The 26,924-nt window shown below is 43.2% G+C and overlaps 1 protein-coding gene across 2 annotated transcripts in view; it reads right to left on the bottom strand.

Moving 5' to 3' along the window:
* The window catches only part of ECHDC1 (ethylmalonyl-CoA decarboxylase 1), a 46,032-nt gene extending 21,127 nt beyond the window's left edge, over window positions 1-24,905 (bottom strand). Inside the window, exons 1-3 of one of the 2 annotated variants that reach the window (XM_015424802.1) lie at window positions 24,859-24,905; window positions 5,571-5,792; window positions 3,575-3,717 (exon numbers count right to left, since the gene is read on the bottom strand). In XM_015424802.1, the coding sequence (XP_015280288.1) occupies window positions 3,575-3,717; window positions 5,571-5,790 (363 nt within the window). In that variant the 5' untranslated portion in view covers window positions 5,791-5,792; window positions 24,859-24,905. Of the gene's footprint in view, window positions 1-3,574; window positions 3,718-5,570; window positions 5,793-24,700; window positions 24,741-24,858 lie in introns of those variants that run through there. The other variant, XM_015424801.1, reaches the window with a different exon arrangement.
* Window positions 24,906-26,924: the final 2,019 nt, after the last annotated feature.

Raw genomic sequence — 26,924 nt, 5'->3', positions numbered from 1 at the left:
TTTTTATAAATAGTATATTCGTGGTTATTATAGTTTTGACTCTGGTTCATTTTATAATTGATGGGGGGGGGGTTTCACAAGTAGCATCTTTATAATTGGGCTTTTGGGCATGTGTGTAATATTGGTATTGTCCTTTGAATTCTGTAATGTTATTATTTATTTATTATTTATTTAATTCAATTTATACCCCGCCCTCCCCGCAATGCGGGCTCAGGGCGGCTTACATAGGGGCAAACGCCAATATAAAACATAATTAAAACCATTTAAAATCCAACAGTACAAAAACATTCATAACGAGTTACTGACTAAAGTGCTCTAGATGTTCTACATGAAATTTCAGAGATGGCATATTTGAACTGTTCAGCATCGTCTGCTCCAGGGAAGCATTGATGTTCCCTCATCCAGGGCCAGGTGAAGATGGAATAATGATGATGGTAGTGGCGGTGTGTTGGAATTGTTAAGACTGTAAATGCTGTACTCTTCTGGAAGTTGTATTATTACAATCTGGTTCAGAATTTAAGCAATCGGTATAGTTATAGTTGTTAACTGTGTGAGATTTTGTAAGTACTGTCCCTTTAATTTTCTGGGACTCATCAGTGCAGTTGTGTTTTATTAGAGTGGTCTTTCTGGGTTGTTCCTATGAAGAACTGGAGAAGCCTTCTACAGAATTTCTTGACTTGTGCATTGTAGCACATGCGAGCTTTGGGTGAGTGCAGCAAGCTAGCTCTTCCCCCCCACCCCGGATACTATATAAAGTATATTGTGTTATACTGTATTTGTAATTCAGTTCCAGGAGAAATAGTTTGCCTGAAGAATTTCTTGAAATACGCAACTTTTGCCTGGGAGGCATGTTGCATGATGTTTGCTGCATCTCTTTTCTGAAAGCAAGACAGCCTACAGCATTGAATCCTGTCTGCATATTCGTCTCTGTAGTTGTGGACTTTCCTACAAAATATATATTGTTCTTTATGTCATTCTTATCCGTGTACTATAATTAACAGGTTGCACTAGGGTCTTTACTGTATATTATATGATTTATTTGAATATATAAAGTTATAGTAGCATATCAAAACTGTGTGTTTTGTTTGAACATGGTGTTTCTCCACGTTTACTCAACCTTGCTGTGTTTCCCGTGTGTTTGTTGCTTTTGCTGTGATGGCCTATGAAGATTCACTGGGTCACCTTTTTGACCAACCATTTCAACATGGCCAACTCTGTGTTGTTTATTGTCTGAGAAGAAACCATTTTCACTCGTGTTTTCTTTTATTTATGAGTTCCTGTTTATTCCACCTTAGCACACTGGAAAAGATCCCTAATAGACCATGCTGAAGAACCAATTCATCAGATAGCTTACACACCCATTTTGGTTTACATCCAGCTGAAATAGAAGTGTCAAGGTCTACGCCTTCATTTGCCCTTAAAGAAAGTTCAGCAGGGGATTCTTGGGAGTCAACTGAAAAGAGTCTGCTGATGTTTCAATATGATGGAAGACATATGACCTGCCAGCCTACATTATAGACCACTACGCTTGGATACAAATCTAGCATATCTGGGAAATCCTTTAATTTGAATAGCTGTTCCCTTCTAAACTCACATATGATTTTCTACTGGCATTTTCATTTTTTGTCCAGGACCTGCACGGTGACACTCTTTGACAGAATCCATTCCCAATCCTTCAATAAGTGACACTGCTCATAACATATTCCAGCATGAATATTAAATATGAGTATAAAATGCTACAAAAGGAATAGCATTAAAGACAAAACACAGCCTGAGCACCATCCACTCAAGGATCTTCAGAATCCACTAATGGATTCTGACCCATCATTTAAAAATCACCCTACTAATATCGGGAGCAGCAGGCGGGGGGGGGGGGGGAATCCATTGCTGTAGTTTAATATATAGGGAACAATTCAACCCAAAGCTAACAAGTGCTGAAGACCAACTGGTTTCAAAGGAGAGAGTTAATCCCCTGGTGTACCTCTTCCATTGTAATTAATGGGATTTTAGAAGGCTGTGCTGGCTGGGCCAAGGTCTTATTTCTTTGGTCTTAATCTTTAAACTATTACTAAAATTATTGTGGAAGTATGACACAGAATTTAACAAATCCAAGGCAGCTGCAGCAGGGGGGGGAGGGGGGGGAGGAGGGGGAGAAAGTTTTGTCCTAATGGAAACTCAAGCCTCTGCCTTTCAGTAGCACAGGGAAAATAAAATATTTGTACTCCATCAACAAATACACAAAACCAAATCTGAACCCTATTTTCCAATTATACAAGTTCACAAATCAAACCAACTGGCCCTTAAATTAGACCTGCAAAGCAGAGCCAAAAATCTATCTAAGCCATCAGTGAGAGCTAGGACTTCCCTCTTAGCTGAGGGAATAGACAAAAGGGACTGCAGTTTTTGTTCATATGTCTATTCAGTTTTTAGAGGATTTTACGTGATTTTAATGGTTGTTTGTATTGACCAGTGAGAGCTGCCCTGAGCCTGCTTGCGGGGAGGGCGGGGTAAAAATCGATTGAATAATATAAAATAAAATTTTAAAATCCCTCCTTTCTTAGATCATGGGATTCACGGAGGCTGACATAGGAGGTTCTCCTACCCAGGCTCTAATCAGATTCAGTAGCAAACACTCAGGATCAATGACAAAGGGATGTAGAACAATTCATCATGCACTCACACCCTTTCTAAAAAACAATCCAGTACTGATTTTATTGTCAATAAATGTGTTGTCCTGCAGTTATTTAAGTGTTCTGAGAGACAGAGAGTAATTGTAGGAAATAAGTTTACCAATAGCTGCTGGGTCCAAGGATTTTGGTGCAACTGCCAACCCAATCCTGACACTTCCTGTCCAATCCAATGCGGGTTTACTCAGAAATTAGGTGCAGTGCAGAGCTGGTTACTAAGTGTGTATAGGACTGTAGCAATGCTCCCTCTAAGCTGTGGAGTCCTATGAGCAAAAAATCTACTTTGTGAGCTACTGGCCTTAAGGCTGTGAGCAAGCAATCTGGCTACTGCATAAATTAGTTTGCTCTGGATCCATGCTTCCTGAGCTAAGACAAAAATGTGTGAGCCGGAGGCTAAAAAACTGTGAGCTAGCTCACACTAACTCATCTTAGAGGGAACACTGGACTGTAGTAAAACAAACAACTTTCCCTCAACAGGAGTTTCCTTCTCCGCTCTCTCCCCCTTTTTCTCTCATTAGCCCAATCGTATTTAAAGGAAAACAATTCCCTTTAGAGGGTTGCCAAATCATTCATGCTAATCTTCTTATCTGTAACTGCTAACAGTCTCTAGGAGATAAAAGTTTTTAAAAGAAATGGCGTAAGCTGAAAGAAGAATATGTAACCAGGAGATTCTGAGTAATAAATCATATACTCCACCACTACCATCCTTATAATTTGTCATTTCTGAAATGCTGACTGCATGTTTAACACCCAGACACAAAATGAAGCATTCTATTGTTTCCCTTTTTGTAGTGATGATGATTTTTGATTGCCTTTCCTTGAATTAATGCTTCAGAATTTGAAAATGAATATCTTTTCCTGGGAAAGAAATTGCTGCCATTACTTGCCTGTGGGCTGGACAGTAGCCTGACTGCATTAAGATCAGATCCTGAGCAAAAAGTATTTTCTGCACCATGGATAATAAGTCCTTTTCCATCCTCCCAGTTTTCTAATTCAGTGACTTTTTCCTGTAGTTCTATCATCATTGCACCTGTCAATAACAGAAGGAAAAACTACTGAGGCATTCAGCTCATAGCCGGATAGAAGGGCTATATTAGTACAGATTTTAAAAAATAAATCTAAGGGGAAAATGAACATGTTGCACAGGGGTGGGAGAGATCCATGCAACTATCTACTTACATATAAAACAATGGCGTCTGCATTGTGTGTCTGAATCCACGCAGCCCACCTCTCTTTGGGAATTACAGCTGGGCTGAAGGAAAAATTACTAAAATATCTCAGAACAATGAGGAAAGACAAGCCAGGGTTAAGATCCCCTCACGTGTACACTTTGTTCTTTAAAAAAAATACCCCTTGAAACATTTTATACAAGTAAGTGTGAGGACATGGGAATAAAGTAGTATGGATCTGTCTCTCAATCAGAGGTCATTTCGGGGGGATCGCGGGGGATCGCAGTTCCCCCGGGTGAGGTACGGGGGGGCGCATGACGAAGCCCCGCCCCCTGCTTCCGGCCGCCCTGCTTCCGGCCCTCATTTAGCCAGGAGGAGGCAGGAGAAGAGGGAGGGTAAGTTGCTTCCTCCCTGCCTCTCCCCACCCCTGCCTGCCTGGGGCCAGGGAGGGCCTTCGCGGGGCTTCCTTGCACTCCCGCCGGCCTTGCAGGTCCACTGCTGGGCCCCTCATGGGGTGTGTGGCCTTATGACACACTTCCGGTGATGTCAGGGGGTGTGGCCTTATGACACACTTCCGGTGATATCAGGGGGTGTGGCATATGCTAATGAGTTATGCTAATGAGCCCCCCTAGCTCTTTTGCTACGAAACGACCCCTGCTCTCAATCTAATCTTGTTTAGTTTGGACCTAGTTGACCCAACAACAGAGGAAGGCAGATAGTAGTTTGGGGGTGGGTGAGGCTGGGGGGGTTTCTCTGCCATGCTGACCCACAATTATATATACAGTCACTGATGATATTTCTGTCTCATGCAATCTGTCTAACACTATCTGCCAGTCACTTCGATACATTTCAAGAGCATATAATGAAAAATGCTCTTGGCAGAACGAGTCACAAATGTTAGGGATAGGGACAGAGTACAAAATTAAGCCAACTGTTTCTCTTTTCTTCCTTGGAACAGGGTGGAACACTGATGCAAGACATCTATTTTGTGCAAAGGGCACAGGAATGGTTCAGTGTCAGGAACCATCAAGAGTGAAGAAAGCATAATGACAATGAATATCTCACTTCCAAGTCACTGCATTATCCCTCATTTAAAGGGGATGCAAAATGCCTGTCAAGTCCAGGCCACTGGTACACAGCATCAGAGCACCACTGCCTGCCTAATGTCTTTTAGCTTTATTTTAAGGAGTTGTTTTTGCCTATGATGTCCAAAATTGTTACAATCCCATCACGAGTGTTGCACTCAGCCAAGATGAGTCTCTTGAGTGCCAAGTACAAATGCTGAGGGTGTTTACAGAGGTGTTTGTGGTAGCTGGGAATAGCTCCTCTCTGGTAGTTCAAGCATGTTCTAGAAACATCTTATGACATTTTTATTTGGGCAGGCATTTAACAGCAAGTATACAATCAGCAGCTGGCCAGTATTGGTGCCTCTAGAATTCCCTTAAGGACAGAATATGCTATGCAGACCAAGATGAAAGCAAATATTTCACCCTGGAACATGCAGGCAATCTGAAGAGAAAAGAAGCGGGACAACTGACAGAGTCTCATTTAACTGTTATGACAGACAGATTTTCCAGGGTTGCATGTATCTTGCAAGAACAAGACCTATTTAACACTTCTGTGATTAAGAGCTAGATCTTTTCACAATGGTGCTAAGGTGTTAACTTTTCATTTTTGTCTTTGCATACACTTAGAGGAATCAAACACATAATACCTGTGAATGCATTCATTAGCTTTGGGTTGTTCAAGGTAAGTATCCCAATGCCGTCTTCCTTTTTTGAAAGGCTGACAGATCCACCAGTAAACTGCTGAAGTTTTTTCTTTATTTCCTTCTCTTCAAAACCATGGGTATGGTTATACAGAGACATAGTTCTTTGCCAGAGCAACATGCTATTAGGCATTCGATGGACACTCTTCCATAAGAAAGCAGTCATTTCTGGAAAACAACACATGTAAGAAGTCACTATAGGTCTGTATTTCTAGCTCTCTGGAACCTACGGCAAGACCAAACTGCTGTAACTAAAGATCATCACCTGTCTTATTTATAGATATGCCTGATGTTAAAGATAAGCAACTTAAACATCTAATTATACACATAGTCACGACCGCAAGAATATTATATGCTATTGGAAGAAATCAGAGATACCAACGGAAAGCAACCTTTTGACAAAAATCTTTGAGACAGCAGAAATGGACATACTATCGAACTGTTTGAAAGACAGAAGTAAGCAAAATGGGAAAGATAATTGGATGCCATTTTATGACTGGGTAGAAAGAAACCTTGAAGATCAAGAATAATGAATTTAAATATTAAAATCTTAGAGAAACTCTAGCTTGAACTGTGGAAAGCATAATTTTCTTTCTTCAGGATTCTCAGCGAATGGATTAACTGATAACAACTTTAGCATCTATATAAAAAGAAGGAAATCATAAATAGAAGTAGAAACTTGTAACAGCTATAATACAAACTTGAAGGAATTTCCCTGTATGTCTTACCCCATACCCCATACCCTTTACCCTTCCTACCCTTTATTGCCTGGTTTTATTATGAGTGAAAATCTAATATTTTTTTTAAAAAAATTATCTTACTTATAGCTGAGTCACAATCAGAAACAAATATAACACATACGAGAGAGGGGCAAAGCTTAGAGCTGGAATGGATTTGGAGAAGTAGACCCCGGTATATGAGAGGCAGAGGGTTTGAGATGAAAGAAACCTAATTCTGTTGTTTGCCTATCTTTTAATAGTGCCTTGCTTCACACAGTTCCATGCACAGAAAGCATCAGATAAAGAATATGCTGCAGGCAAATACTTTATTCTGCTTAGTCTCTTGACATGCATGTACTACTCCTCGTCTGGCTAAGGACCTTCTCTGGCATCCTGCCCATTCTGCCACCATGCTCAGGCTGGGCTCAAATCCCCTCCTCTAAGAAGAGAAGCCCTTCCTCCTGGTTTACACTTGGCTCCTGGGAGTCTGCTTCCTCTTCTGGCACTTCTTCTTTACACAACCGGCCTGCCAGATTGTTCTTTACCTCCTACTTGCTGTTTTGCCTTGCAAGTCCCTTCTCTAGGACTGGATATCTAGCTTCTATCCCACAAGATTTTTTCCATATTGAATATGGCATCTAACTGTAGTGCAGCTGGAAACAGTTCTCTTCCAGGGATATGGTGGGATCACTGACATCCATTTGATTTCCATTCTATCCACTTTCTGTATGCTTATCCCATTCTTCCGCCAAAGACTTCAGGGAAGTATACACAGTTCTCCCTTCCTCTTTTTATCTTAAAAGCCCTGTGAGGTAGCATAAGCTGAGAGAGAGGCTGACTTGCCCAAGGTCACCCAGCAAGTGTTCTCCATGGAAGAATGGGGTTATGAACTTGCCACAAGACGTATAATCAGACCACTAGTGTAATTATAGGGCCACAAGAGATGTGCTGTATTTTCCTTGTCTAGTTTAAAAACCACACAGAAAATATGAGTAACATTCAATCCCAAACTATAGAAATAGTAAGCAAAAATACTAATTAGATAAGGGCTCTTTTATTGGTTTTCAGGTTTCACAAATGCTATACAACAACACTAAAAAGCTACTGAAAAAGGATTTAAAACAAAAGACAGATTCTATTGGAAAGCAAACTACAGTTTGCCACTCTGTAACTGAGCCAGGGAAAGAAAGCCTTCTTGAGGCTCTGTTAGGGCCTGACAGCTAGTTACATCTAGGTGAACAGCATTTTTTTAAGCTTGCCAGTTTGGATGTAATGACAAATTATGGTTTGCTACATACATGGAAATAACTAGTTACCACATGCATAAGGGGAGCACAGAGTGCGTGGGCCTGAAGATTTCCCAGCCTTGTGAACCCACCAGAGAGCAATGGCTTGGATCCCCCAAAACATTTCACTGTACAAAAAGATTTCTGCCCAAGGAACATAAGAGAACCATCCAGTCCAACACTCTGTCACACAGTGGCCAAAAATACCAGGTGCCATCAGGCGGTCCAGCAGTGGGACCAGGACACTAGAAGCCCTCCCACTGTTTGCCCCCCCCCCAAGCACCAAGAATACAGAGCATCACTCGCCCCAGACCGAGAGTTCCTATCTATACCTTGTGGCTAATAGTCACGGATGGACCTCTGCTCCATATGTTTATCTAATTCCCTCTTGAAGCCGTCCATGCTTGTAGCCGCTGCCACCTCCTGTGGCAGTGAATTCCATGTGTTAATCACTCTTTGGGTGAAGAAGTACTTCCTTTTATCTGTTCTAACTCGACTGCTCAGCAATTGTTTATAAAAAGTGACCTTCTCACCTCCCTCACATCACCGTTGCAGAAAATGCCCCCCCCCATGCTGCTCTGGAGGGGTCCCCCTGAAGCAGCATTTCAGGGTCATTTTTGGCCTGTAGCATATGGGGGAGCAAAAACACAGCATTCTGCAATTAGAGAACCTTCCATCCGTTAAGCTTGCCAACTCCCCCGTTAGGGCGGGGGTCCCCAGATCTGAGATCCCCCTCCCCCGCTTTTTAAGAATTGGCCGGCGGGGGTCACTCTAGCAGCAGCCATAGAGACGAAGGCTAGAGCGCCACAGGTTTCTGACCGTCGGCGGGAACATCTGCCTTCAAAGAGTGTAGTCGCTACTCGCCTCGCCTCCTTAGCGCCGCCCACTCCCGGCATCCCTCCTTTGGCGGGCGATCTGCTTGTGTGCTGCCTGCATTCCTCCCAAGCCGACGCTGGCAGACCGAGGTGAGTCCCAAGCAGCAGGCAACCATCCCCTCCTCCTCGCTGAGCGCCACCACCACCACCCGTCCTGGCGTGCCAGAAGAAAGGCGTGGATGTAATGCTGGAGGGCTCCAAGGCAGCTTCGGCTCCTTTGGCGGGCGATCTGCTTGTGTGCTGCGGAAGGGAACTGCCAGGGCAGCCCACAAGCCCTGGGCTCCCACCCGACAGCTGCTCTGCAAAAGCTCCCGAGAGAGAGGGAGAGAGGGAGGGAGGGGGCCAGCCAGAGCTTCTCCTGTCCATTCCAGCACTCCACCCAGCACACAAAGGCCTACCTTTACCTGCCTGGCAACTGGGATGCAAGCCCTTTGTCCAGCCTCCCTTTTCAAGCCTTGGTGCAGCGAATTCTGTCTTTCTCTGCTGGGCGCCCACTTCCCCTGCTCTTGGGACTTTCCTGCTCTAGTCTCAGGCTGCAACATGCCTCCCCCCCCCCCAGCGCTTGCCCTCAAATTGTCCTTATCAAAAACAGAAGGGTCGGGTGTTTAGGGTTATTTTCTGGGGATGTACTAAAAGGAAGGACAGGATTGCCCATTGGAAACAATGGGAAACCCTTGAAGGCCCATTGGAAACAATGGGAAACCCTTGAAGGCCCATTGGAAACAATGGGAAACCCTTGAAGGCCCATTGGAAACAATGGGAGCCAGGAATGGCAAATGGAATGACAGTCCCAGGGTGGAGTAGGAGTTTTCAGGGACTGGAATGAGAGACCACGGAGTGGAGTGAGAGCCCCAGGGTGGAGCAGGAGTGTTTAGGGACTGGAATGAGAGACCACGGAGTGGAATGACAGCCAAAGAGTGTAGCAGGAGACTTTAGGGACTGGAATGAGAGACCATGGAGTGAAATGACAGCCCCAGGGTGTAGCAGGCGTGTTCTGGGACTGGAATGACAGGCCCAAGAATGGAATGATAGCCCCAGGGTGGAGAAGGAGTGTTCAGGGAATGGAATGAGAAACCATGGAGTGGAATGACAGCCCCTGGGGGTAGCAAGAGTGTTCTGGAACTGGAATGACAGGCCCTAGAGTGGAATGACAGTCCCAGGGTATAGCAGGAGTGTTCAGAGACTGGAACGAGAGACCACGGACAGGAATGACAGCCCCAGGGTGTAGCAGGAGTGTTCTGGAACTGGAATGACAGGCCTAAGAGTGGGCTGGACAAACACTTGTCAGGGATGCTCTTGGCTGGTCCTGCATTGAGCAGGGGGTTGGACTAGATGGCCCATATGGCCATCCAGAGGGCAGCTCCCCTGCTGGAAGTGACATCAGAAGGGGTGGAGCTAGGGAAGTGACATCACTTGACCTTTGACCTGGAAGTGGCATCACAGGATGTGACATCACAAAAGTGATGTCACATCCTTTTTCCTGGCTCCACCCCCAAAGTCTCCTGGCTCCACCCCCAAAGTCCTCAGATATTTCCTAAATTGGACTTGGCAACCCTACCATCCGTAGAAGCACCTCTTAGTTTGCCATTACATCTGAAGCAAGTGAAAGCAGGACATCAAGCCAAATCAGAATTGAGACCTACAAGTACATCTGGGCTGACAGTAGGGACACATTACCTTTCCGGATTACATTCAGTTTACTGTTCTGAGGAGTAAGTAGGTCCCCTGCTACTTTTGCAGACAGAATTTACTCAACACTTCTCATTACAATTGTGACATGCAAAAGAGCTAAGCCTTTTTTTTACCACAAAGCACAAAACAATACAGTATCAGGTTCTCTCTCCTTGCTGTTTATATTCCTGAGAATGTTTTACATTTAAAATATTGATTATGAACAAATATTGTGACATTTCTCTCCACCCCTAGTCTCATTTTTAACGGTGGATGGTTCTATAAGTTAATAGGCTTGTAACCAGCATCATTATGGTAATAATTTCTTTTCCTCAGCAAATGAACAGGTAGGCACAAATTGGACATTACAGCCAACTGATGATCATGAGTCATGACGAGTGATTCACACAAGGCAAGGTATTATCACAAATAGTTTTCCCTCTGTGTTATTTATTTATTTGAATGATCTGTACCAGAAAACTGGATCCTGGGGCAGCTAACCACACATTAACATAATTAAAATCACCATAAAAACAATTTAAGATACAAAACAGCAGAAAAAGCATAAAACACCAGAAAACAAAAAAGGAAAGCAAGAATATTAAACATGAAACACACACACAAAACACTAAATAAACAACACACACACACACTAATTCTTACTTTAAACCTTCCTCTCCTATGCCATGGTAGTCACAACTACAATCAGGCCCCTGCAGCGCTGTTAGAAGAAATCCCCCAGCGGAAACACTCTACAAAATGGCAGCACATCCCCAGGCCACTCTTGGAGACACCATCTTGTCTAGTTTGAATGTAAAGCGGCCTCACTGCCCTCACTGCCACATGGGGGGGGGGAGAGACCAGGACCTCATATGAAGACCTTAAAGGACAAGAATGCTGGTCATTTTACATCTTTACCTAGGTCATGCAAACAGAATGACTACATTTGTTTCTTAACACTTTAACCTGAGAAAGGAACAAGAATGGCACTGAAATCCATGTTCTTTCAAACCACTGGGGATTTTACAACATCTCATTTTTATTTTAATTAAAGTTCAGTCCGGAGTGATGGTGTGATTGATGGAACATCTGACATTTGATTTTACAGGTTGGGTAATGTAAACAGCTAATTATCATAATTTCATGAAGGCTATTTGGCAGTTCAGCTTTTTTCTATCCTACACCAACCAGAAAAAGGTGTAAGGTTCTTTAACTATGGTGAATAAATCTAGCCTTGACAACACCTGGTGAAGAACTAGTACTCAATCACCAGCCCGCCCACCCCCATTATTTTCAATAAAGCTTTTGATATGCAATGTCTTTTACAACATTTGTCTTGTTTACCCAGGAAATAAAGCTGTTAATGTTCCCACTTTATGGCGGTATTGTGTGAGTGAGGACTGAAGTTTTTGCTCAAAGAAAGAGTCTAAGGAATTGCCTCTAAGTCTAAGAGTCTAAGGAGTCTAAGCCGCTCTGAGACTCCAAGTGAAGGGCGGGGTATAAATCTAATCTCTTCTTCTTCTTCTTCTTCTTCTTCTTCTTCTTCCTCTTCTTCCTCTTCTTCCTCTTCTTCCTCTTCTTCTTCTTCTTCTTCTTCTCTAGGTCCAGACACAAGGCGGTTGCCACTGTGACTTTCATTGCAGGGGGGATTCCTTGGCTGGGGATGACAACTCAGCATACCATCTGCAACTTCCACTTTGTCAAAAGCCCTGCCTTTAGTAGCAGCTCAGTACACAGAGTTTTAGGAGGGGAAGCTTTTCATTGTATAAACGTAAGTGGTAAAGGGTGGGGGGGAAGAGCTTTACCTGCTAAATCTGTGTACTCTAGGTTGCAGGAAAAGAAGTGACAGACAATGAAACCCTACCCACAGTACACTGTGGTACAAGTCAGGTCATGCAATGTGGGTAAAAGCCTGGACTTGTTCCATGGAAATGGAAGAGAAAACATGGCTGCAGCAAGAAAAAGAAAAAAAAAACTGAGTCCTTCTAGAAGAAAAAGGTGGGTATTTGTTGGCTATTCTGCCCTGACAATTCAGCATTCACAGAAGTAGGGATGTGGCAAGAGAAAAGTTACTATGTCGCTACCATTTCACAGAAACGGTACTTAGTAGTTTACAGTTATTACTACAGCCCGCTATTAATATATTAGCAAATTTAATCAAATGCAAGAATAAACTTTAATCTGTACGCCCAGAACAAAACTGCCAAGTCTAGACGTTAAAAACTCTAGTACCTTGTCAGACCTGGGTGTAGAGGCAGGGATGGGAAATGAGCTCAGTGCAAAATTTTGTGTTTGCCTAAGGTGATCAGCTTTTTGGAAGTTTTTTAAAATGGCTTTGCCCTTACATTTGTGACAACTTCCCCAAAAGCAGTTTTTTAAAAAACCCACCCACCTCTCTGAAACTAGAGATCGCCAGAAGTCACCATGACTTCCAGGCTCGCACACATGCGCGCACACACATGCAAAATACTCACAAAAATAGTTTTTAAAAAGACTTCTGGAGTATTCTGCTCAAAGTTTCACTTTCATTTGTACTGCTTGCCCCTTCTTCCAGATTTGAAAATAAATTTGCACCAACAACCCATGGCCTACTTTTGTGCAGAGCTAAAGACTGAATATTCTATAGCAGTGTCTAAGGTTCTGGTCTAATGGTAGCTGTAAGTCCCTTCTTAACTAATAAAGCAGAAGCCAAACACATAATTTATTTCTCTCTCTTTGAATATTTCCATCATTGGGGCTGCTAACAACATTGATATACAATATTTTAAATAAATAAGTTAAACACACAAAAATGATACTGAAAGCCAAATATAAAATGGAAGGGGAAAGAAAACAGCCAGGTGGCATAATATCTGTATGACTAACCAACTTACATCAATATCCTTTCCATCCTTTGCCCCATGTCTCAGAAATCCTCCCTCCCCATCAGTTGTGCAGTTAACACTATGTACTTCATCCTCCTCCAAAACTGTAATAATAACTGACAAGGGTAGTGATAGATGACAACTGATTTTAAAATAGATGTGCAATAAATCCAAATGAAAGTTAAAGCAATAATGAATGTCTAAACCTACCCCTTAGTTCAGCCCTCATCTTGTGTCAGCAAATACCTCAGTTTATTTCCAAAAATTGCTTGAATCTCTAGAGAATATGTGGCCTGTTGTTGCAATACAGGAAAGGAGCCTATGCACCAAAGTCCTGTAAATATGGCAAAATAGCCCACTTGTTTGTGAGGGAGTTGTGACCAAAGTCCACCATGAATGTGCTACTTTCTAGGTATTGCTAGCAATAGCAAGTAAACCAAGGCAAACATAGCTTCTGCACTGTACCAGGTTTATAGCAAATAGTAAATTTTATGGCCCCTGCATATGCAGTGCCACACCAACAAGATCAGTCACAAAGATCAACTATGAAACAAAGGCACATGCTACAGCTGAACATTTTTTAAACTTAAGAGTCACAGTAACGTGAAATGAACTGAAATCAGTATTCCATCCAACAAACATTACAGGTAACTTTGATTAATCAATCCTAGATGCTACTTGTTTTGGAGATCTTATAATGGCCTTAAGAATTTTAGCCTCTAGACCCAAGCAAGGACAAAAAGCATTAATAAATCAGGCCCCTTGTATCTTTCTTTTCTGTTTGCTTTTGAGGCTGTTTGCATGGAATCTTTCCATGTTCCCAGTTTAAAACAACATTTGAAACATACAGAATGGTACCCAGAAAAGAGAAGGTTCTGTTTTGTATGGGAGGTTGAGCTGTCTTCCCCTGTGTAAACTCAGCAATATCACCGACCCATGCAGTTTCTTTGGTCCACAACTTGACCTTTAAGGGAATCAGTATGCACAACTACAGCGTAACCTAAAGGATTGGAAGATGTCCAATCAACATATTAGGGTACTGAAGAAACTGTGCAGCCTCCTTTTCCTAGCAGTGATGATCCCTCTTAGGAAGAGCCAAGAAACAAAAAGTTAGGATAAGGAAACTTAAAACTGGGCACATGCCCAGCATTAGCCAGTGATTTATCTCCTTGACAGATAAGGGGCCCTTCTGCTTTCATTGCCTTTATATTGGCTCCTGGGAATAAACCGAGCTAAGAATTTTCTGTACACTTTTACCTGAAAAACTTCTCTATACACTTTTGCCAGACATGTTTTAGAACTGCAAATATATATTTGCTCTAAGGTCGGAAACATATACGCTTGTGAGAATATAACTAAATGTCCCAGGCTATGTAGGTATACATGCCAATGTCAGTAATTTTGACTATAGATATAATACAATTGGTGTTTTGCTTGTGGAGAAGGGAAAGAGGTTGGTTTGGTTTGTGCAAAACAAGTGTTGAGTTCTTGCTCAGGTTTTTTTGGAGGGGTTGTTTTTTGGTGGAGCATTTACACAACCCAAGCATTTCTGTTGTGGGGGGTTATTTTCCTGGAAAATGCCATTTTTGTTTTCATACAGAGAGCCAGGGGTCTTTTCGTAGAAAAACAGCTGCAGGAGCTCATTAGCATAACTTATTAGCATATGCCACACCCCCTGCCATCACCGGAAGTGTGTCAGAAGGCCACGCCTGACATCACCAGAAGTGATGTCTTCTTTGCTGTTTTTGCTATCTTTGCTATCTTTGCTATTCTTGCTATTTTACTTACTTATTTATTTATTTATTTATTACTTTCGGTTTCTACCCCACTCAAACCCCCTAGGGGGTCTCTGAGCGGCTACAGTTACTCAGTTATCCCTAGCTATGGCCACATCTGAATTGGGGTGGGGACTGCTCTACCAGCACCCTGTAGATGGCGCTGTTCTTCTTTTTGATCTTAATTCGGCATCTCGGCCCATTGCTGGCTCGGCTCCCTCCAGCTTTCCTCCGTCTCCTCTTTTGCTTTGTCCCCGGCGTCGGCTGCGGTCAGTGGCTCCATCCTGTGCCCGGTGCACATCGGCGCGGCTTTCGGCTCAGTCCATCGCGGCTCCGCCCACGCCAGCGCCTCACGCTCTCCTTGCGTCACCTTGGCTCCGCCCATCGCCGCCGACGTCCGGATTGCTACGATGTTTCGCTCGGTCGCCTGGTCGCCATGCTTGCCGCCGATGCCGTAGTTCTCCGCCTCGTCTCGCCTCCAGCGCTCCTCCAGCCCCCCGGAAGGGGAAGGGTGCCCTCTGCCATCTAAGGCAGGTACCCAATTTATCTACTCGCATCTTGATGTTAATTGTGCTTTCAAACCGCTGGGTGGGCGGGAGCTGGGACTAGGGCCAGGAGCTCACTCTGGCCGTGGTGGATTCGACCAGCTGCAACGGCTGTTCACAGATGTTACCAGCAGGCGGTTTAACCACCTGCGCCAACCGCTCCCTCTTCATGAAATGATTGGTAGATTTATACTATGATGTTAGCAAGTTCATGTAGTATTAACTTTTTACCATCATCAAAACTGTTGTTCTTATGATACAGTTGTTGAACTTCAGATAAAGTTTTTATTAAAAAGGTCATAGGCATGCATTTTGCGAGCAGTTAAGTTTCATCTGTATGTTATAATAATCACTACACTGTAATATTTGTACCTTTGATGTTGATTTTTGTATCTTTGTACGTTATACGTTGATAAAACTTTAAATAAACTTATAAATAATTTAAAAACTGTTACGCAGCTTGCACAGAGAAAACACTGGACAAAACCCAGGGGCCATCAGAAGGTCCACCAGCAGGGCCAGAACTCCAGGAGCCCTCCCACTCTTGCCCTCCAAGCACCAAGACGACAGAGCATCACTGCCCCAGACATAGGAACATAAGAGAACATAAGAGAAGCCATGTTGGATCAGGCCAATGGCCCATCTAGTCCAACACTCTGTGTCACACAGTGGCCAAAGATACCAGGTGCAATCAGGAGGCCCATGAATGGGGCCAGAACTCCAGAAGCCCTCCCACTCTTGCCCCCCAAGCACCAAGAATACAGAGCATCGCTGCCCCAGACAGACTGTTCCATCAATACCTTGTGGCTAAAGGAACATAAGAGAACATAAGGAAAACCAATGCTGGATCAGGCCAATGGCCCATCTAGTCCAACACTCTGTGTCACACAGTGGCCAAAGATACCAGGTGCAATCAGGAGGTCCATGAGTGGGGCCAGAATTCCAGAAGCCCTCCCACTCTTGCCCCCCAAGCAGCAAGAATGCAGGGCATCACTGCCCCAGACATAGGACGAGATGGAGGATGGGAGGGGGTTCCTTGCCTGGGCCGCGTGGAGCAGCCGACACAGGCAGGGACGGGGTGGGGAGATCTTCCCTGGGGCGTGCAGCTCCGCATGCCTCCAGAAAGATGGAGGACGGGGGGGGGCTCCGCACACCTCCAGGAAGATAGAGGACGAGGGGTTGCCTGGGCTGCACGGAGCAGCCGACGCAGGCAGGGACGGGGAGGGGAGATCTTCCCCGGGGCGTGCAGCTCCGCACGTCTCCGGGAAGATGGCGGACGGGGGGGAGAGATCTTTCCCAGAGCACGTGGCTCCGGGAAGATGGATGACGGGCCTGGGAGGGCTTGCCTGGGCCACGTGGTGTGGCCCGAGGCAGGCAGGGACGGTGGGGGGAGAGAGAAAGGAGGCAGGGACGGGGAGGAAGCCAACTCACCCTACTGCTTCTGCCTCCTCCTGCAATGGAATGAGGCTGGAAGCAGGAGGCAGGGCTTATTCATGTGCCCACCCACCCCAGCCCCTCACTACCGGAGCCCTGTACCGGGGCGCTCTGGCCCCATTCGAGGCCTGTAGAGAGCACCATAGTTGTGACCATGAGGACTGTAACAAACACAAGTAAGCAAAAATTATGAGCCCCTTCTGCATATTCCTGGTGACACCATGAATGATGAATCACACAACGCTCTGTTCACACCCCAACAGTAAACAATAACACACTATGAGAAAGTCAAGTTTCAGACCTTAGAGAGCCACCATAAAGCCCATGTGAACACAGTTCTGGAATGTTACATGACCTAAATGGATAACACAACACATCTTACAGATCAGTCTCGTCTCGATAAATCTCCCAGTCCTATCGGGATGTTAGTTGAGAAAAAGAAAAAGAAACAGCCTGATTTGGTCTTTTAACTTCAACCACAGTTTGATCTTGCAGACATCTGCAGGTGAAGAATTTCACAGCATCACTGCAGACATTTCTCACCAATGTCCTTAGTATATTTTTATCCTTCCTTTCCTCCAAGGACATCAGGATAGCACACATCATTCTCCATCTCCATTTTTATCCTCGCAACAGATTAGGCTGAGACACAGTGGGGAATTTCAGATTACCGTTTTAAAGCCATTATTGTACCATCCTGGAGTAAACCAGAACAGGGGCAGCCATTTCACACAGCCTTTCCCCTACAGGTAAGGAGCCATCTCTGAAGCGGTTTGGCATTTCAGACTGCGCCACTTTGTTTTCCCGCCCTTTTTCGCCCACACAGGCGATCTTTGTCTTTTTTTAATGTTCTTTTAAGAGCGCTATAGCGCTATAACACAACACCAAAATAGCACAATAGTGACCCCATTGGGATGCCTGGACTCCATTGAGATACATGAGATTGAGGGATTTAAAAATAGGAAGTAGTAAGCTTGGGAACACAGTTTGAGAGGATTTTTTTTAAAACACTAGTTCCTTCCTGGCTTGCAAACAGCATCCTCCTCTTGATGGCCAACATTTCGGGATGCCATGCCTCCAGGGGGGACCTGGGGATCCCCTGTACAGCTTATCTCCTGCCTACAGATATCAGTTCCCAGGCATATAGCGAATGCTGTGGAAGGAGGACTCCATGGCATTGTACTCCATTGAAATCCCTGTTCTCCCCAGATGTAGTGGTCTCATGTACCTCAGTGGTCCAGGCATCCCAATGGGGTCACTATTGTGCTGTTTTGGTGTTGTGTTATAGCGCTATAGCGCGCTTAAAAGAACTTTTAAAAAAAGACGGAGATCGCCCACACGGGTTAAAAGGGGCGGGAAAACCTCGTCATCGGAGGAAGCGGTATGGACTGGCCCAAAGTCATCCAATTATCTTTACATCTAAATGGGATCTGAACCCAGGTTTCCCTAGCCGTAGTTCAGCATTCTAACCACTTTACCACACTGGTTCTTACTTTCTAATAAAGCTACTGTAAAAGGCTGGTTCAAATGCAGGCAAATCTATGATGCACTAGGGCTCAGGCATTCAAGGATTCTTCATTATTTTCATCCTCTGTGGGCTTGAAAGCAGATAACTGGACCACGGAAGGCATGGGCAGGAGAAACTATAGTTGCCTTGTTTCTTGATACAGTAGAAATTTTAAAGGCACAGAGAAAATATTTAGGTTGTAATCTGGCATCCACAGTCATAAGGCAACTATGCAGGACTCTGACATCCGGGAGCACTGTTACAGGTGTCATCCTCCAAATCCCATATATCCACAGACTACAAAAGGAAGAAGACAGCAACAAAGCCAAGCACAGTGAAGGAAGCACAGGGCTTACATAGCAAATGCCAAGTCACCACAGACAAAGGAAGCAACTAGATTGCACTGATGCAGCTGGCAGCCCTTGTAAGCTCCCACAGGATCAGGGTCCTACCAATCCCCAAATTTAACTGTTCTTTGACACTGTGGCACTGCATATTGAAACAGGAAAAGTATAGCACAAGTATAACTCATAAGTCTCAAAGATGCCAGTGACCTTGCAAATACCAGAACTCACCAGCAAGAGATGCTGATAGAATAATATAGTAGGAAGCTAAGAGGGAAATACATGTTAATATCTACATTTTCTTCCAAGAAATGTTTCGGAATACAGGCAAAGTAATTTTCCAGGTTACAGTGTTCTTTAAACCAAAAAGTGAATAATAACAAGCAAAAAACAAAAAAAGCTATACTTGTTTTCATCTAAAACCATGACAAATTCCTAAATGAAGGCATACATATACAAATACATATATATATGAAAGCATAATCTTCATTGTAATGTACTTACAATCAGGGCTCTTTTTGTAGAAAAAGCCCAGCAGGAACTCATTAGCATAATAGCCCACACCCAACAGCAGGAACTCATTAGCATATTGGGCCACACCCCTGACAGCACAGCTATTAGCACATTAGGACGCACCCCCATGTTACCAGAAGTGTGGTTATCCAGCCACACCCACCTTTTGCTTCTTATTCTGTTTACCCTGTTTGTTGTCAAAACCCAGGGCTTTTTTGTAGCAGGAACTCCTTTGCATGTTAGGCCACACACTCCTAATGTAGCCAATCCTAATGAGTTTCTGCTGTTGGGTGTGGCCTATTATGCTAATGAGTTCCTGCTGGGTGTGGCCAACTTGGGAGCCAGCCAGAACTCCGTTCCTGTGCGTTCCTGCCCCAAAATAGCCCTGCTTACAATTATACAGAAAATCCTGATTAGGATTTAAGTATGAAAGTAATGTTGATATAGCACTGCTATTCCTAACAATTCACCTTTTTAGCATATTGAATACAGTGTTCATAATGTACTATGTTTACAAGTTCTGACTGATTTTGACCCCTTAGTACAATGCATACACATATGTGATTTTCCAGTTTCTAAATGGATTTGAAATCTCTACAAAAAACAAAATTATCAAACATGTATCAAACAACTCCTCTTCAAAGGAGCTTGAGTTTGTATTTGAGATCCACTGGGTGCTCAGAATGAAACAGACCGTCATATGGATAATTCTTCCAAGATTCGAGTTTTCAGAAGAGTAGGAATGATCAAGGCTTTAAAAGAATTTTTTGAAAAACAGGTCCAGTCAATTTGTCCGCTACTGAAAACATCAGAAACATCTGCAAGACTCAAAACCTCTAGTAATTAACAAGTATTAGTTACATCTGGTTATTCAATCTGTGTGCATATTATTTTTATAAACAACAGGATGATAAATTACAAATGACTACTGTTGTATTTATATATTTTTATTTTCAAGTTGCTACATTCTCAAATGAAAAGCTTTTAGCAGGACTCAAACTATACTCATAGCATAATGATTTGATCCAAAACAAATGCAACAGGGCATGCAAGTACTTTTACATCTAGTCTAACAATCCCTATCCCAAAATTCCCATATCAAGTCACAAATTGCATTTCAGAATCTAAGCTATGCCCTCACATATATCTCTGGGTAAGAGCTGTAGACTTAGAAGTCACATCACATTTTCAAACTAATCTTTGCAAATATGAAAGCTAGAATCTTCTGTTTAAGCAGAATTTGGGATTGTCAAGGACTCCAGTAAATCCTTACACAAATGTGCCCTAGGGACCATATAAATCCACATCCCAGTCAGACTAGAAGCAGACCATATACTATACCAAAAAGATAAGCCCATGTACCAAACCAAAACACACAGACCCACAAACACCAGTTATATATATTCACATAGTCATATTCATTCAGCAAGCAAAATGAATAAAGAGCAAGCCCAATCAAACAGTTAAAAGATAACTCTTGTTTTTGTATAATATACTCTACTTATAAACATAATTTTTCATTTCTTTAGCCACGACTTCTAATTTCTTCACAACCACAGCTTTGCCTTAATGGGTTCCCTTTCCCCCACCTATTGAATGATATTTACAGCCTGGCCTCAAGCTACAGATGGGTGAAGTTAGACATAATCAATGCTGTGCAGATTAAACTGGTAATCATCTTGCTAATAAAATGTAAAAATAAATGCTCCTTGCTTGATAGTGATTAAAATTGAGGGCACATTCCACCCTCACATATCACTGTCAAATCCTGGAATGCTGACCTTCAGGGAGAAATACTTGAGAAAAGCCAAATTTTAAGCTATCCACTGCAACTGCACAGAAGGAAGAAAGATGAAGGCACCATACACAAACAAGAGGTGAATGAATTCAGAGTATGAAGCTTACTCTGCAATCCCTATGGACACCAATTTGGGACTAAATTCAAGTGAGCTCAATGGGACTTCCAAGTAAGCCACAGACATCTAGTTTGGGAGAAAAGTAAAGCTGTCTGGTATGTCTTCATTTCAAATACAGAGAACATTTCAAATGACCATGTTTGTTTGCTTTTAAGTTATTTCTTACATCACATTCCTAGGGGATGAAGAGCCTCATATTTATCAATCGGCCCAAAGGTACAACCATTCATTCCATCGGGCACCACAAATCATTATTACTCCTCCTAAAAGCAGCAGCTGGTCCCTGTCACCATTATGAAAGCAGAAAAACTAGGCTTCTAGTTAGTGGCTTCTACATAGGTGGGAGATTACAGATATGCAGAAAAAAATATTATCCTCATATCTGTGGGACCACCTTTCCCCTATGCTCTGCCATGACAATTTTACTGATCTCAGCCGGGCTTTCTACAGGTGCCACCCTGCAAACAGGCAAGATCTGCAGCTGCCCATACAAGTATTCTTTCTTGTGGCCTAATGGAATAGCCTGCCTGATGAAGTCAGGAAGGTTTCCACTCTCCTGGGATTCTGCAAAATATGCAAAACTGAGTTATTTAAGAGGGCATTTTTATACAGGTAACAGGCCTATACTATAAATGGAATGGTTCAGAAAGATGCTTCAAGGAACAGAAAAGGACTGTGAATTTATACTACTGTGTATGTATCGCTCTACTATCTAATCTCTGCATTGCTTAACATGTTGTATAATATATAATTAAGCTTTGTTTCAGATTTATGCAATCCTAATATTGTAACATTGTATACTGGATGCCTCATCCAATTGATTGTATGGACTTACACTGTGTGATCTGCCCTGCGGTCTCAGTGAGAAAGGTAAACGATAAATAACATAAATAAAATTTGCTCTTAAGTACTTGGCATCAGTTTGCTCAGAATGAAAAGACAGAGGGAGGTGAAGAGCCCCCGAAAGTGTAAATTACCCTGAAGGAGGAGAAATGACAGGTGGGATTTCCTAATTGTTCCCTCCCTTCCACAGTTCCTCACCATTTGTTAGTAGGATGGTGAAATGGGGGCACAGACAAGCAGGGTGGTTTTTTAAAAACCATTTCCAGAAAACATCCCACCTATGGGGAAAAAACACTAGTTTATAAACAAACAACAAGAATAAAGCATAATAAACCTAGTCCAGTAGCTATGGAATACTGAATGTAAATGAAAGAAAGGGGGATGGGAACAGAGGTTGGGGAATTGCTCTACTCAATACCCTCCTAAAACCTTTACTATCTGTCTTCAGGATATTATGAGCTGGTGAGTGTATGCCATGAGTTCTTTCCCTAACCCACACCTAGGGTGTTTTTAAGGACTGAGAACACTTTGAAGCTTTAAAAAATCCATGTGAGGAAAGGTTTGGGAGGAGAGGAAAAGTGCTTCCTTCTATTCTAATCAATGACACTCTTCAAAGGGCAGTTTTAGGTACAAAAGGGGAAACCCCTAACCACTTTTAGTATCCTAGAATGGGATGCAAAATTAGGATCAGGGATGTGCACCATAAAGTCCACTTTCTATAAACCTAATTCTCCCGCCCCAGAACTCATGATAAGTTCAGATAAAGATACCTCTCACTTGCATTGTACCACTCAGATTCAAACCTAATGAGCTAGGGTTACCAGATGTCCTTGTTTTTAGAGGACATGTCCTCTTTTTTTGGTGTCCATCCTCTTTTGGGCTGTTTTTTAAAAAAAAACTGATGAAAATGTCCTCTTTTGGGGTTGAAAGGTTAGGAATATTCCTAGTTAGTAGAAACTACCACAGCTTAAATACTAGGGTTATTTAAAATGAGATTTGTCATAGTAAAGTAGTCAGTCAGGAAATCTGTCCTCTTTTTTGCTTTTCAAAATATGGTAGCCCTAAATGAGCTGCTTACCGCTCACTTAGCATTTGACGCTGAAAGGGTACACTTTAGGGCGAGGTGTACAGGAATCTATTAATCAAGGCTCTGGAATTTAGCAGTGTTGTGCTATTGCACAAGGGATGAGAATCTTGGAACCAAATTATACCCCCAGCATCCACATTTTTCACAGTCCCTCGACTTGGTTCCCATATTCCAAAATTTTTATATACTACAAACAGCCAATGGCCTGCTGAAGAATGCTTGCAAAGCAACCCCCTCCAGACAACTAAACGTGAAACCGTATGATGTTTACACAGAAATAAGTGACACTGAGTTTAAGGGGACTCCCTCACCAGTTCAGGACTGAACCTAAATAAAAAATTGCAAATAGTTACATTGGTTAGTGGAAAAAACCCAGCAACTAAAAGTTGTGTCGCCAGAACCTTGTGCTTGATGACCTTCTCAGCCTTGCAAATTTCCCTGACAGTACACCCAACCAATTTCAAATCCCCCTTGCTTTCAAGTGTACATAGCACCACCACCTTTTCCAGCATCTTTCAGCACCATAAAGCGCTGACCACACCTCCCCCCAAAGCCAGGATGGTATTCCTGGGATTTTGATCAAGAATCTCTGTGTGATGGCTGCAAGATGTGTTAGCCTACTGCCAAATATCATATGCCCAATTCTGGTCTAATAGAAATACTTTGTGCAGCAGCTCACGCAGTTATTGCTAGATTTTGGAAAGATAAGAAAAGACCTACCATATCTGATTGGTTCTTAAAAGTTCAGGAATTCTGTATAACGGACAAATTAGCAGATTCTATGTTACCAGGTGAAACCGAACCTTATACCTCTAACTTTGTTAAAATTTGGTTTCCAGTTCTTGAATACTTTGCCTCTCAAAAAGAACTTGAACCTATTCTTGAAACTATTAACGTTGTGTATTCATTTGACTGACTTTTGCTAGTTCTTCCCTCAATGTAGCTTACTCTTGGTTGTATTATTGTTACAATTGCATATTTATAGCTGACTGTTATTACTTTTTTGTTAAGCCTGTATTTGTCTATCAATTTCAATAAAGAATCTCTGTGTGCAGCAGGGGCTTCCATGGCAGAGTAGGATTTGACTTCATTAAGCCTGTATTTGTCTATCAATTTCAATAAAGAATCTCTGTGTGCAGCGGGGGGAGGACAAAAACAAAAACCAACGGAAAGATAATAAAACCGTCCAAATTCAGACAGTGATTGGAGACTACAAGAAGTTACCTCTGAGCATAATTATAGCATCTTTCCCTGCCCATTTTATGATCTTCATGTGAAATTTGCAGTTTGCCACACAACTGATTTCTATGCAAGGATTTTGTGTATGCAAGGCCATTTAGAGGAAGGAACCCCGCACCCCATCTCTCCAGAGCACAAACGATCTCTTTCAGGCACCAGCGCCTAGCTTTTACCATATTAAACATATCCCAAGATTAACACAAAGAAGAGAAAGAAAGCAGAAGGCTACTTTCTCTGGAACTAACAACTACGCATAATAAAGGAAAGTAAGAGTCAATTTTCCTCTGGTTTCGCAGTAAGAGATCCTTTTTATATGCGACATCTGAGAAGTATTCGGAAAAGCAGCCCTTAAGAGGAGAAGGAAGAACTCTGAATGATCGTATTGCCACCTAAGTGACTTGAAACGCTTTCCTTGCAGTGAAGACACTTCTGGACAAGACCATCCTGGGGTTACTAACCTGCACCCCGCAACAGCAGAAAACGCTGCCTCTCACCAGCAATCCGCAACACTTGTTGGTGTTACAGAAAAAAGGCTCCCTCAAGAACTCGTCACCCTACACAAGAGATCCCCATCAATAAAGACGGCGGGAAGGGCCGACTGAATCATGGTGCTTACGTTCCCTGGGAGAAGAGGTTTGGGTCAGGCGCTCACAAGCTCGAGAGGGTAGGGGCAGTTCTTTCCATCTGTTTCGAAACGGCGTCATTTGTTTTTCTTCTGTCCGTGAACTGTTGTTTTCGAAGAACCCAACACACTGTTTTCCATGAGCAATGAACAGCAACGAGAACAATTACACACACGCCCCACTGTGGCTTCGTTGGGCACTGCAAGCTTGCATACAGAAAAAGTGCAGCAACTGTTCAGATACTCAAAACGACTTAATTACAATCGACCGGTATATCCCAGCACTGTACCGCCTCCAGGTAACAGCGGCTCTCCAAATTCCAGCCAGAGATTTTGCCTGGCATCTGACAAGGGGAGCTCTGATTCTCTCAAAAGCTAATATCCTGAAAATCTTGTTGGTCTTTAAGATTCTCCTGGACTCCAATCTTGCTGTCTTACATGGCAACTGTTACACAAAATCCTTTTAGCTGGAGATGCAGGGACCAGTGTTCCCTCTAAGCTGAGTTAGTGTGAGCTAGCTCACAGGTTTTTAGCCTCTGGCTCACAGATTTTTGTCTTAGCTCAGGAGGGATGGCTCCAGAGCAAACTAATTTATACAGTAGCCAAATTACTCGCTCACAACTTTAATGCCAGTAGCTCACAAAGTAGAATTTTTGCTCACAAGACTCCACAGCTTAGAGGGAGCATTGGCAGGGACTGACGCTAGGGTTGCCATTCTCTCAATGGGGGCAGGGGTTTACCTGTTTTCAGGGGCCCCAATCAGCCACTGCCCAGCTGTCTGGCGGGGGAAGCCCTGCCTTCAAAGAGCCCCGCCTGCGCCAACATGCCTGGCACAATGATGACATCTGAAGGTGATGTCATTGTGCAGGGCATGTTGCATGGAGGACGTTCTAGCATTTGAGGAAAACTCTATGGTTACAATAGAGTTCTCCCCCAAACGCTAGAGCGTCCCCTTGCAACGTGCCCTGTGTGATGACGTCACTTCTGGGTGATGTCATTGTGGCATGTGTGCAAAGCGCATACACTGAAAAGTCCCGATACTAAGGGACCCCACACTGGCAGCCAGGTAAAACCTGGCAACCCTAATTGACGCAGTCCACAGGTTCTGCCGCAAAGCAGTAATTCCCCCTTCCTTTATTTTTAAAAGTATAACACCTTTGCACCCTGTGACCAAGGCTGAAGCAGGATTCAACCTAGCAATGGTGACTGGCAATGGCCAGACTGGTGCAGAGGTTAGAATGTCATACTAGGGCTGAGAAGAGCCAAAGCCAAATCCTACTCTGCCATGGAAGCTCACTGGGAAACCTTGGGCCAATAACCGTATCTTACACGGTTGCTGTAAGGTGGGGGGGAAGTAGGAGAAAGGGATAATAATGTATTTTTAATCTGTAATTTTACAAAATTTACACCCCACCTTTCTGCTCTTATAAGGGCCACCAAGGCAGCTAACAAATTAAAATATATAATAAAATCATTTCTTTAAAACCATCAAAAAGGACATCATTAAAACAAAACATACCTAAAATACATATAAAACCATAAGTAAAGCAAATAAAACATTGGGCAGGAAGGAGGGATCATTGAAGGAATGCAAAATGAAACAAAGAAGTCTTCACTAGCTGTTGGAAGACAGCAACAGAAGGGGACAGACAAATCTCCCTAGGGAGAGACTTCCAGAGTTTTGGTGCCACAACCAAGAAGGCTCTCTCTCAGGTAGCTACCCATCTAATCTCAGAAGGTGAGGGCACCCAAAGCAGGACTTCTGAAGATGACCATAGTGGTCAGGTAGGTTCATAATGGAGTAGGCAGTCCTTTAGATATGCTAGTCTCAAACCAAACAGGTCTTTAAAGGTCAGCACCAGCACCTTGAATTGCAGTCACTAAGCATGCAAAGTTAGCATGTAAGAGATCCACAACTGGGAAAAGTGTTGTGCTGGCATTTGTACACATAGCAGCCTAGCTTAAACCAGACTGGACATATTGCAAGCATAAACTCTGCTTTTGGCCAAAGCCGCTAACAAGGTCACAATAGTATCTGGGGAGGAGGGGGCTGGGTGGAT

This window comes from Gekko japonicus, unplaced genomic scaffold, assembly GCF_001447785.1.
Source record: "Gekko japonicus isolate JY-2015 unplaced genomic scaffold, Gekko_japonicus_V1.1 scaffold907, whole genome shotgun sequence".
Classification (NCBI taxonomy): Eukaryota; Metazoa; Chordata; class Lepidosauria; order Squamata; family Gekkonidae; genus Gekko; species Gekko japonicus.
The sequence above is the reverse complement of the archived record's forward strand: the minus strand, read 5'-3'. Positions and strand labels throughout refer to the sequence as shown.